At 39.3% G+C, this 12,866-nt stretch overlaps 1 protein-coding gene across 1 annotated transcript; it reads left to right on the top strand.

The window, feature by feature from the left end:
* The first annotated feature begins 1,360 nt into the window (after window positions 1-1,360).
* Window positions 1,361-6,368, top strand: LOC131236384 (MDIS1-interacting receptor like kinase 2-like). The gene is made up of 2 exons (XM_058233500.1): window positions 1,361-4,764; window positions 5,770-6,368. The coding sequence occupies exons 1-2, from the start codon at window positions 1,458-1,460 to the stop codon at window positions 6,126-6,128; spliced, it is 3,666 nt and encodes a 1,221-aa protein (XP_058089483.1). The 5' UTR covers window positions 1,361-1,457; the 3' UTR covers window positions 6,129-6,368.
* The last annotated feature ends 6,498 nt before the right edge of the window (window positions 6,369-12,866 follow it).

The following is a 12,866-nucleotide window of genomic DNA, read 5'->3' as shown; positions in this document are numbered from 1 at the left end:
GAATTGACCGTGAAATGCATGAAATTGATTGTGAAGTAAATGAAATGAATGAAATTGACCGCAAACTGATTCAAATTGATCGTGAAGTGAATGAAATGGATTTTCAACTATTGACTTGATGGAATCTTGGAAAATAACCAAGTTGGTTGGATAAAGTAGATAGGGTACGTCAAGTAACTATTTCTGGTTTAGAAGATATTCTTGTTAAATAAAGAAAGAAATGAAATGAAAAAAGAAAGAAAAAAATTTATACGCTTATATATACATATTTATATAAATATGTATTATAGAAAATTGTAGGTAAAATAAAGTTCTCCATGTAAAAAAAAAAAATTGAATAAAAAAAATAAAATAAAATAAAATAAATTGCATAGTCTTTTACGAACTACAGTTATTGCTACGGCTATAATCCGTAGCCATGGGGCAAACCAGCTTCAATGCATATTAAATGCTCTTCAATGTGTATCGAAAATTGCAGGATTTTTGAGGCAAACTTGCCGGACAATTCTGGATCTTTTTTGATCATATGGAAATACCATTGATACATATCGAAAGATCTTCGATAAATATTGAAGGACATATTAAAAAAGTAGGGGCAATGGTTATAGCTACGGTTATAATCGGTAGCCATAGGAAACCCATCACATTTCTTAAAAAGTAGGGGCATTTTCGAACTTTGGCCAGTCGTCCGTACGTATGAGGATTATTCTCGCCAGATAAAAAGAAGTGGGCTTAAAAATGTAAATGAGCCATAAATGGGCCGTACAGTTGTAAATTTTGCAAAAATCAAAATAACACGAATTGAATTGAGAATGCAGAGAACGTGAGTATATTTTATTATGGGAACCATTCATGCTGCCACGGGGCACCAGATCGTGCTATGTTGACTTGTCCATACTGGCTTTAACGGTACGGCTGGTTGCCGGCCGTCGCCAATTTCTTATAGAGACGCTTGTGTACCTAGCGTTGGTACTTACCAGGGTAGTGTTTTTTTAACGTGGGTAAGACGACCTAGTCGTGCATGAAATCCACGCCGTCCATCGGGTGTATCAACCGCTCTTTTAGTTGGTATGGCCCACCTTAGTTTTGGAATACTGCCAAATTTGGGTAATTCTTTCATGCAGACAGGAACATCAGATGAATGGATTAGATGGCATATAAACCATATATCAGCGTTAGGAACATATGTGACATCAGCACTGATGTGAAAATAGAAAATCAGAAAACCAGAATGCTCTGTTAGACATTAATTCTCTGTGCAAGTGCACGGTCGTCATCCAAACCGTTAAAATAATGTATACAATAAGTTAATACTTTTTTCTTTTTTTTTTCTTTTTTTTTTTTTCAGTCGTAAAAATAAGATGGGCAGCGCAATCGACGCCATCTGTATCAACCATTTCCTATAAATACCCATATATCCATCGTAAGTTTGTAACAGACCATAAGCAACAACAGCCATGGCCATACATAAATCTCTCTCCCTCGCTTTTCTACTCTTTTTCCTACCCTTTCTTTCTTCTTCCCATGCAACAATATCATCTGCAACATCAGGACTGCCGGAAGCAGAGGCTCTACTGAAATGGAAAGCCAGCCTCTCACCAGCACAAGCTCTCCACTCATGGTCACTTCCTGCTCCTAATGCCAGCACCAACACCGTATCTCCATGCAAATGGACTGGGATCTCATGCAACAGCCTTGGAAGTGTAACAGAGATAAGCCTACCGAGTGCAGGCTTGCAAGGTAAGCTCGACAACTTGAGCTTCCCCTCATTTCCAAACCTCGTTCATCTCAATCTCAGTGGCAACACTCTCACTGGAACCATCCCAGCTCATATTGGCGCTCTTTATAAACTCATGTCCCTCGATCTGTCTGCAAATAGTATAAGTGGATCAATACCCCTAGATATAGGGAATCTTGTGAATTTGAATGAGCTAGACTTGTCCATTAACCACCTAGATGCTTCTATCCCTTCCACTTTAGGGAACTTGTCAAAGCTTTCCATCTTGTACCTGCACCAAAATCGAATCTCTGGCTCCATTCCTCTACAAATTGGGAATCTAAAAGATCTGGTTCAGTTGTCATTGTACCAGAACAATCTGACCGGTCCAATTCCTCCTGCTTTGGGTAATTTGAGAAACCTTACACTGTTGTTGCTCTACAGCAATCAAATTTCTGGTTCAATTCCTCCACAATTTGAGAATTTAATGAATCTCGATGATCTTGAACTGTCCGATAACATTCTAACAGGTTCTATCCCTTCAACTTTAGGGAACTTGACAAAGCTGACAGTCCTCTCCCTCTTTCAAAATCAAATTTCTGGTTCTATTCCTCCAGAACTTGGGAATTTAATGAGTCTCAATGAGCTAACATTACACCAAAACAATCTGACAGGTCCAATTCCTCCTGCTTTGGGTAATTTGAGAAACCTTACACGGTTGTTCCTCTACAGCAATCAAATTTCTGGGTCAATTCCTCCACAATTTGGGAATTTAATGAATCTCGATAGTCTTGATCTGTCCGATAACATTATAACAGGTTCTATCCCTTCCACTTTAGGGAACTTGAAAAAGCTGACAGTCCTCTACCTCATTAAAAATCAAATTTCTGGTTCAATTCCTCCACAAATTGGGAATTTAATGAATCTCAAAAATCTTGTTCTATCCGATAACATTCTAACAGGTTCTATCCCTTCCACTTTAGGGAACTTGACAAAGCTGACAGTCCTCTCCCTCTTTCAAAATCAAATTTCTAGTTCTATTCCTCCGGAACTCGGGAATTTAATAAGTCTCAATGAGTTAGGATTGTACATTAACAATCTGACTGGTCCCACCCCTCCTGCTTTGGGTAATTTGAGAAACCTTACACTGTTGCTCCTCTACAGCAATCAAATTTCTGGTTCAATTCCTCCACAATTTGGGAATTTAATGAATCTCAACATTCTTGATCTGTCCGATAACATTCTAACAGGTTCTATCCCTTCCACTTTAGGAAAGTTAACCAAGCTTACTTTCATGTCCCTTTCTGACTGTCAATTATCTGGTTCGTTGCCTCAAGAAATGACAAACATGACAAATCTTTCCGAACTCTACTTGGGTGGCAACAGCCTCTCTGGTTATTTACCTCAGTTATGCCAAGGCAGATCTCTTCATGTCTTCAGTGCTGTTAGCAACCATTTCACTGGTGAGATCCCAAAAAGCATCAGAAATTGCACTAGCTTAATAAGAGTGCGACTTAATGGAAACCGACTTGCTGCAAATGTATCAGAAGCCTTTGGTGTATACCCGCATCTCATATTCATGGACATCAGTGACAACATGTTTCTTGGTGAACTCTCACCAAATTGGGGAGGATGCCGAAATTTGACAAAGCTACAATTATCCGGGAACATGATCAGCGGCAGAATTCCTACTGAGATAGGGCAGTTGATGCAGCTACGTGTGCTTGGTCTTTCTTCAAACCAGCTGGTAGGCGAGATTCCAAAGGAATTTGGGAGGCTGACTTCTTTGTTCAACTTAACTTTAAATGACAACCAGCTTTCTGGTCAGATACCCAAAGAGATTGGAAAACTATCCAATTTGGAGGTTCTTGACTTGTCAATGAATCACCTAAGTGGTCCAATACCACCTCAATTAGGTGATTGCTTCAAACTCCAATATCTGAAATTAAGCGAAAATGTTTTAAATGGAAGCATTCCTTTTCAGATCGGTAACCTAGTATACCTACAGGGTTTACTAGATCTAAGTCATAACTCCCTCAATGGACAGATATCACCACAACTCACGAAATTGATTCGGCTGGAAAAGTTAAACCTCTCCCACAACATGCTGTCAGGCTCCATTCCACCTTCTTTTGAAGGGATGTTCAGCTTGCAATCTATTGATTTTTCATTCAATGCTTTGGAAGGTCCTCTACCCAATAGCAAAAGCTTTCAGAAGGCTCCTGCAGAGGCATTCATAAATAATAAAGGCTTATGTGGTGAAGTGCAAGGTTTACGACCTTGCAATGCCTCTTCAATCAATCGTGGTGATGCGATGAAAGGTCACAGAGTTGTGATCCTAATTATTCTTCCTGTCTCAGTGGCCTTATTTCTTTTATTTGTAATCATTGGCATTTCTTACATTTATTACCAAAGAAGAAGAAATATAAAGAAAGAGGTTCTTGAGAGGAGCAGAGAAAATCCATTTTCAATATGGAATTATGATGGGATTGTTGTGTTCGAAGACATCGTGGAGGCGACAGAGGGTTTTGACGACAAATACTATATTGGAATTGGAGGGTATGGAAAAGTTTACAAAGCAAATCTACCACTGGGTCAGGTAGTAGCTGTGAAGAAACTTCACCCACTCGAAGGAGGGGATCAATCTGATCAAAGAAGTTTTAGAAATGAGATACAAGTGTTAACCGAAATCCGCCATCGCAACATAGTGAAGCTTTATGGCTTTTGCTGCCATGCTCGATGCTCGTTTCTCGTCTATGAATACATGGAAAGGGGAAGCTTGGCAAGTATCTTAAGCAATGATGAAGAAGCTGCACAATTAGACTGGACTCTAAGGGTGAAGATTATTAAAGGTGTGGCCCATGCTTTATCTTACATGCACCATGATTGCACCCTGCCAATTGTCCATCGAGACCTATCAAGCAACAACGTTCTGCTGAATTCAGAACTTGAGGCTAGTGTTTCTGATTTTGGCACTGCACGATTGCTAATACCTGATTCGTCCAATTGGACTATGCTTGCAGGCACTTATGGATATATCGCTCCTGGTTAGTCACTAACATATTCTCAACACTGAATAGTTTTATCATAAATTAGCCTTTAGTTTTTCTTAATATTTTCTATTTTTTGTTGAAATTATTTACTATAAAATTTGTGCATCAGTTACCACACTATTGTCAAATGGGGCAATATTCTAAGGCAACTGGAATATGAGAAAATTCATATTTGAAAATCTTAAGAAACTTTCACCACATTTTATTAGCTATTAAATTTCTGGCATTGACCATTTTTAACTGTACATTTGTTGGCCGCCAATTGGTTGGATAGAATCCTTCCATAAGTGTTATTTTTGAGATCTTCTCTATCTACAACATGGATCTTGTTTCCAGATGTTCTGGATTGATTTACATGCATACCAAGTTTAGATGGATGAGCAATGGGTAGTTAATAAATGATTGAAAAAGCTCGTGTCTTCCAGCTAAATCTCAGTTACCCAGTATGCTTTTATCATACTGAGTAAACTTAGTTGAGCCACTGTGAATGTTCCACACCTTCCATCTGTTTTTCTGGCTAAATTTAGGGGTTAAGCACAAAATTGAAGTATATCCAAAGCTCAAGTGGACCATTCCACAGGAAACAATGTGGAATAATGATTTCCACTGTTGAAACCTTCCTAAGGTCCACAGTGATTTTTATTTGTCATCCAACCTGTTCATAATATCACAAAGACATGGATGAAGAGAAAACACAAACATCAGTTTGATAAAAAAATTCTGTGGCCTCCAAGAAATTTTCAACGGTAGAGGTTCAATCACACTGTTGACTGTGGTGTGGTCCACTAGAGATTTTGATATGCTTATGTTTTGGGCTCAAGCCCTAAAATTATTTTTTAAAATGGATGAACGGAGTACTGGATAGATTAAATAAATAACAGTAGACCCCACAGTTTACTCAGTACGCTACCCAGTTCAGTTTGACATATGGATAGGAGTTTATCTATTGATGATTAACAAAGAATAAAGAATATGATTGAACAATCTTCTATCATGTAGAGCTTGCCTATACAATGAGGGTGACTGAGAAATGCGACGTCTATAGCTTTGGTGTTGTGGCACTTGAAGTGATGATTGGAAGGCATCCTGGGCAGCTCATCTCCTCCTTGTCATCACCAAATAGAGATGAGACACTGCTAAAGGATATGTTGGACCAACGTCTCTCCAATCCGACGGCGGGGGCTGCACACGAAGTCATATTTGCAGTGTCCATGGCCCTTGCATGCATTCGGCCGGATCCTGACTCTCGGCCAACCATGCACCATGTGGCTCAAGAGCTATCTGTTGGTGGGCCTTCCTTCTCTCTAGAGTCATTTCATGCACTTACATTTCGTCAACTGATGGATCTCAAGGTATAATTGGGTGTATGAAAATCAATGAGGTTGTGGGCAATTAGTGGCAAGAACATTATTGCTGTGTGTGTCTATTGTATGAAAATAATCAACAATCGGAGGTGTTTTTCTTGTTATGATGAGTACACAGTTCAGTGTGTGGATTTGATGTTTATATAGAGTATATATTTCTAGAATTGGTGATAAAAACCAAAATGTAATAAAAGTAGGATGAAAGAATAAAGATGTTTTCTTGTTTGATGGTTATCTTCTAACCCAAGGTTTTTATGCCCAAGAAGTTAACTTCTAGGGATTGTAATCCTTTTCTACGATACCTTTAATATGGATGGTTGAGATTGTTTTCAAAAAATAGGTCCAATCAAGCATTTGATACGTCGTGGATTGCCTCTCTCTCTCTCTCTATAGAGAGAGAGAGAGAGAGAGAGAGAGAGAGAGAGAGAGAGAGATGGTCTCCTAGGTACTATCCCGCACGCTACCTTGGTGCGGTCCAATTCCCACCACAGAGAGGAAATCGGATTGCTTACTATGTAAACTCTGTTGGGCCGGATGTGGTCTATCCATGCCATCCATCTGTTTTTCAAGCGCATTTTAATGGTCGAGACCAAAATTGAATCGTTTCCAATCCTCAAGTGGACCATAGAACAGGAGCTTTGGATGTGACTCATTCTTTGTATATTACCCTAAAATGATCTCTCAAGATGGATGGATGGCGTGGATACAAAACATATATCATGGTGGGGGTACAAAATTTGGTGACGTCACTTCTCAACCAATCAATAGCCAATCCGCGCCTGGGTCTCTTTGCGGGGAAGCGGATTGTCTACTAGGTAAACTTTGTGGGGCCCGCCGTGATTTATGTATTCCATCCACTCCTTACATCCATTATTTTAATAGATAATTTTAAGGCTTAAGCCCAAAAATAAAGTATATCCAAAGCTCAAGTGGGCCACACCACAGGCAATAGTGTGAATTGAATGTCAACCGTTGAAAATTTTCTTGGGGTCCACAAGTTTTGGATCAATCTGATATTTGTGTTTTCCTTTCATCCATATCTGCGTGATCTTATGAACAAGTCGAATGACAAATAAACATTATTATAGACCCCAGAAAGGTTTTAACGGTGGAAATTATTATTCCCAATATTTCCTGTTCTATAGTCCACTTGAGCATTGGAAGCGATTCAATTTTGGTTTCAACCATTAAAATGTGCTTGAAAAATAGACGGACGACGTGGATAGACCACATCCATTCAGAGTGGGCCCAACAGAGTTTAGTCAGCAGGCAATCCGATTTTTGTGTGAATTGGACCGCACCGAGGTAAGTGTGGGATAGCTCCCAAGAGACCATTACTCTCTCTCTCTCTCTCTCTCTCTCTCTCTCTCTCTCTCTCTCTATATATATATATATATATATATATATGGGAAATGGTTCTATGTGGTTGAGCTCACGGGAACTTCCCATGAGGTCGAGCTGTGTGGGCCCTACCTTGATGTGTGCCGAACATTTACACTGTGAATTTGATGGGTCCCCTTTAAATGATGGGATATCCCAAAAATCAGCCATATAAGGAACTCAGGTGGCCATACCATCTAAAATAATGTGAAGACTTGCTTAAAACATATAAAAGCACTTGGTGGGGCTCACCTAAAATTTGAAGCGTCTGAAACTTAGTCAGACCCCTTGTACAAGTGGGACACACATAATGGATGGGCTGGATTTGTGAACCACACCTCGGTGGGCCCAACAAATGATTATGAATGTTTTAATGGGAGGATAACCTCTCTCAACTTTTGTTTGTGGTGTGGCTCACAAAAGTAATGGATTGACTTGATTTTTAAGCACGAGGCCCACCATGGAATTTTGTATCCGATTGATGGGGTAGATGTTCGGCATGCATCACGGTGGGGCCCACACAGCTCGACCTCATGGGAAGTTCCCATGAGCTCGACCGCATAGAACCATTTCCATATATATATATATATATATATATATATATATATATATATATATATATATATATATATATATATAGTCAATCATAACCCATCCATGGCCTAGAAAAGGGATGGATAGAGAAAAATAAGGCCAAATCAATAATGGGTTGGATCATCTGATCAGTATTATTTTTGCATTGTAGTCTAAGAAATGTTTTGGAGTTAATAAACGGTTTAGAGTAACTGATTGGACTGTCCAAGTTAACATATGCCAAGAACATTATACTTTAGTGCTCTGAGAGTACCAAAGCATTTCTGTTCACTATGGATTTTATGTATAAGCCTCTTCCTCGGATTTTTTTAAAATCTTCATGGTATCATAATCTAATCACCACCAAAACCTACCTGGAAAATCCAATCACCATCGAAACCCATATCTGTCACTCCTACATTTCCTCATTTCCATACCTCCTGCCCGCCCTTTCAACACCCCTCTGAAACACATTCCAGCAACCTTTCTCAATTATGGTGAACTCAATCCATTTCAAAACCCATCTCTGCCAGCAACCATCCAAAAATGAAAAACACAAATAGACAAGAATGGGAAAGTAAAAAAAAAAAAACGACCTATAACACTCCACATCTTTGGGGCATCTCAAATGGAAATGCCGACGTTGAAACTTTCTAGAGGCCCACCTCATGTTTAAATGCCATCCAATACCCAATATATAACTCTTGTGGCACACAGGAAGTTTTCAATGGTGGTTGTTAAATCACCACTGTTTCTAGTGGTGTCGTCCATTTGAGATTTGAATATGCCTTATTTTTAAAATGACGTCCTAAAATGGGCAAGTCCACGCCATAGTGGGATTTCACCACCTATGGGTTTTGAACCCAAGACCTCGTGTTGAAACTCCTCAGAGTCCACCGAGGACTGGAACCCAAGACCAGTGACATGAATTGATTGTATAACAAGTTGGTGATAAATACAGGTGTGACCTTTACTTGGTCATCAAAGTGCTTTAGTGAGATGAGTGGCACCATTCACCATGCACTGTATTCTTCTTAATAGAATATTCAGACCTTTGTGTTATTTGGGACAAGCACATGAAGTGGGTGATAGGAAGCATTAGTCGGTGCTCAATGGATCCCCATAATATTGTTTATATTTTATTAAAGTAGTCCATTTATTTTGCCGAATCATTTTCAAACATAATCCCAAAATTAAGGTACATCCAAATATTAGGTAGATCACACTAAAGAAAACAATGGTGATTAAATGCCTATCATTAAAAACTTCCTAAGTCCTACATTAATGTTTATTTTCCATCAAACCTATTGAATAGGTCACATGACCTGGATGAAGAGAAAACACAAAGACCAGATTTATCTAAAACATTTGTGTGCAAGAATTTTTTAATGGTGAGCATTCAATCATCATTGATTTGTGTGGTCTGGTCCATCTAAGATTTGAATTTGACTCAATTTTTGGGCTCATGACCTAAACTGATTTGGAAAAATCAATGGATAGAATTGATAAAAATGGACGGATGACATAGATAAAATACATACATTATGGTGGATATAGAGCTTTAACGGTAACATCTTAGTAGTTGTTACATTGACCGTGGGGCCCATCTTGATATATATTGTATATCCATGCGGCTTATCAGTTTTTTCAGCTTATTTTAGGGCATGGTCCAAAAATCAAAGCAGATCCAAATATTGAGTGGACCATATCACACGAAATGGTGGTCATCAAGAAGTTTTTGATGGTGGCATTCAATCCCCACTGTGTGGTCCACTAGAGAATAGTATATGCTTCATTTTGGGGATGATATCTTAAAATAAGCTAGGAAACCTGATGAACAGCATGGATATACAACAAATACATCGAGGTGACTGCCATGGTTAGGGTAACACTTGCTGACAAGTTAGCCTAGTAACACCTAATCCGCTCGCTTTCAAAGGGAGGCAGATTTTTTGCCAAAGGGTGTTACCCTTCCATCCATTTTATGTGTTCATTTTAGTACACGAGACTAAGAATGAGGCGGATCCAAAACTCAAGTGGGCCACATAAGGGGAAATAATGAGGATTCAATGACCACCATTGAAACATTTGTATGGCCACAAAAGTTTTACATCATGCTAATATTTTTGTGTTTTCACTTCATCCCGTGTAAACAGTTTGGATGGCGTACGAACATCAAGGTGGAGCCCACCATAGGCATTTCTTTTCCTAATTTTTTCCTTTCATGCTGCTCACTTGAGTTTTAGATCCGCTTCATTTTTGGTAGAATGTTGGAAAATGAGCTTACAAAATAGATGAATGGGGTGGATATCTCACAATCATCACAGTGGGCTCCACTTAGCATCTCAGACTTCTTGGGAAAGGCTTTGGGAGGAAATCCATGTCCCTTTCAAAGCCTAGAACATGGCTGGGACTGTCAATGAGCTGGATCTGAGTTGCCCTCAGCCCAGATTTTGAACTGTTTTGAGTTGTGCCGTTGGGCCGGCCCTATTCAAAATTTAGATTATGGTAGGCCTGTGCCCAACCCATTGACAGCACACCTATGTACTATGTTGATGTGGCAAAGTCATGCAACGGCTGTAGGTTGCCATTGATCGCATGATGGAGGCATTAGGGTTGCTCCGTGTTTATGGCAGTGATCCGCCCTTGGTAGGAGTTGAAATTCGTAATTGCATCGTTTGCAGGGTGATGCTGGTAGTGAACCGTATGATCACACCTGAGGAGATGAGATTTAGCGACGATGAGATCTACGACATGATCCTAATTGATTTTTGTTAATTCAGACATGTCAAAATACTATTCGACAGGTCCAAATACTATTCCAGATTACTTGTTGGCTGATTTCCGCTAGTTTAGATTGGTTAAAATACTGTTCGACCAATCGAAATACTATTTGACAGGTCGAAATACTGTTTGATGAATCGAAATACCATTTGACAGGTCGAAATACTATTTGACAGGTTGACAGATGGGGTTGACAAATCAAAAATCACAGAATTTTCGGTTTAAATCTCTAAACAATTTTTAGTTGTTTCGACCTATCCACTAGACAACTCGACGACAGGTCGATTGACAGTGGAAATTTACATATTTTTCGAAGTTTATTTCCTTATTTGATTATATTTTAACGATTTGTTTAGGATTATTTAGAGGGTGTTAAACTCAATTTTTTTATTGTCATTCATTTAATCAATAAACTTTTTAAGAATTTTCTTATTTTCTCTCATGGATTCGAGAAACCTCTTGTGGATTCAAGATATTTATCGATTGAGGAAGACGGTGATTGACCTCATCACATCCTTCCGTGTCATGTTGGATAGCTTAACATAACTTATACGCTTAAGCAAAAAATGATTGCTTTTCTATTAGAGTGGAGTGCGATTGAAGGTGTTCGCAATAATCCTCAACAGAAGCCCATAGTTAAAGGGAAGACCTCCACTATTGTCATCCAACTGTACCCTCCTCGATAACTGTAATGCCCTTAAAATCGGGGGTCGAGCAGGAGCCCAACTCCCGAGCTCCAACACATCACTTGGGGGTCCCTTGACTAGTTGAGGTTACGCAGATTCGAGTCCGGATCTTGTGCGGACTGCGAAAATCTGAGGCGGTTTTCGCAAGGGTGTGAAAGTGAAGTTTCCTAAACTATAAATAGGGGTCCCTAGGGCTATTCTAAAGTATTCTAAGGCTTCCTAAAGGTATTCTAAAGGGTTCTAGGGTTATCAAAGGGTGTAGCAAGGGTGAGATTCGAGGTTGTTCGAATCGGGTAAGTCCTCTCTCTTTGTAATTGATGCTTTCATAGTGAAATTCTGTCGCTTTGTGCCATAGTTTTTTTCTGTAAGAATTTTCCAAGTAAAATATATGTGTTCTCTTGTATGTGCTTGGTGCCATTGAATTGCTATCCTAGATCTAGATTTATGTGATTCCGCAGTGCAAATCCCCAGTAAGTGGTATCAAAGCAATCGTTGTGGCACAGATCTGAATCTGCAGGATTAGTAATAATGGGAAGCACTAGGTATGAGATTGAGAAGTACTCAGGGAAAAATAATTTTGAGTTATGGAAGATCAAGATGATGAGTTCCTTAATCAAGCAAGGCGAAGATGGTCCTGTTGAGGAGCAAAAGTCTACCATGACTGATGATGATTGGAATACTCTTAATAAGAAAGCTTTATCATCGATCCGTTTATGTCTCACGGATGAAGTTCTCTACAACATCATGAGGGAGAAAACTGTGGGGAAGTTATGGGCGAAGTTAGATGATGTTTATGCAAAAGAATTCTCTGAAAATCGCTTGCACTTGAAGCGGCAGTGGTATAACTTCAAGATGGCAGAGGGTGAAAATCTGAAGGCTCACATCAGCAATTTTAATAAATTAATTTGCAAATTGCTGGATATGGAGAAAGTGATGAAAGATGAAGAACAGGCATGTATATTGTTGAATTCTCTTCCGACATCTTATGAGTCATTCAAGGACACAATATACTCAACGAAGAAAACCCTAATTGTCGACATCGTTATCTCGACCCTTCAAGAGAAGGCTATGAGAAAGCTTAACGTCGACATGGGAATATCTTCTGAGGCACCGCTTACAAGGGGTATGAATTCTGAACAAGGTACAGGTTCTAGGTCCAAATCCATGAGCAAGGGCAAGGGAAAGGTAAAGTGCTGGAACTGTGGGAAGGAAGGACATGTGAAGAAGGATTATGAAAATCCTAAATCGAAGAGAGAAGATTTTGAGGCTTGATATAGGGAGGCTAATGCTGTCGCATCTGATGGATCGA

The sequence above is a fragment of the Magnolia sinica genome, unplaced genomic scaffold (genome assembly GCF_029962835.1).
Source record: "Magnolia sinica isolate HGM2019 unplaced genomic scaffold, MsV1 ctg59, whole genome shotgun sequence".
In the NCBI taxonomy this organism is placed as follows: domain Eukaryota; kingdom Viridiplantae; phylum Streptophyta; class Magnoliopsida; order Magnoliales; family Magnoliaceae; genus Magnolia; species Magnolia sinica.
This window is presented reverse-complemented; position numbering and strand designations above follow the sequence as displayed.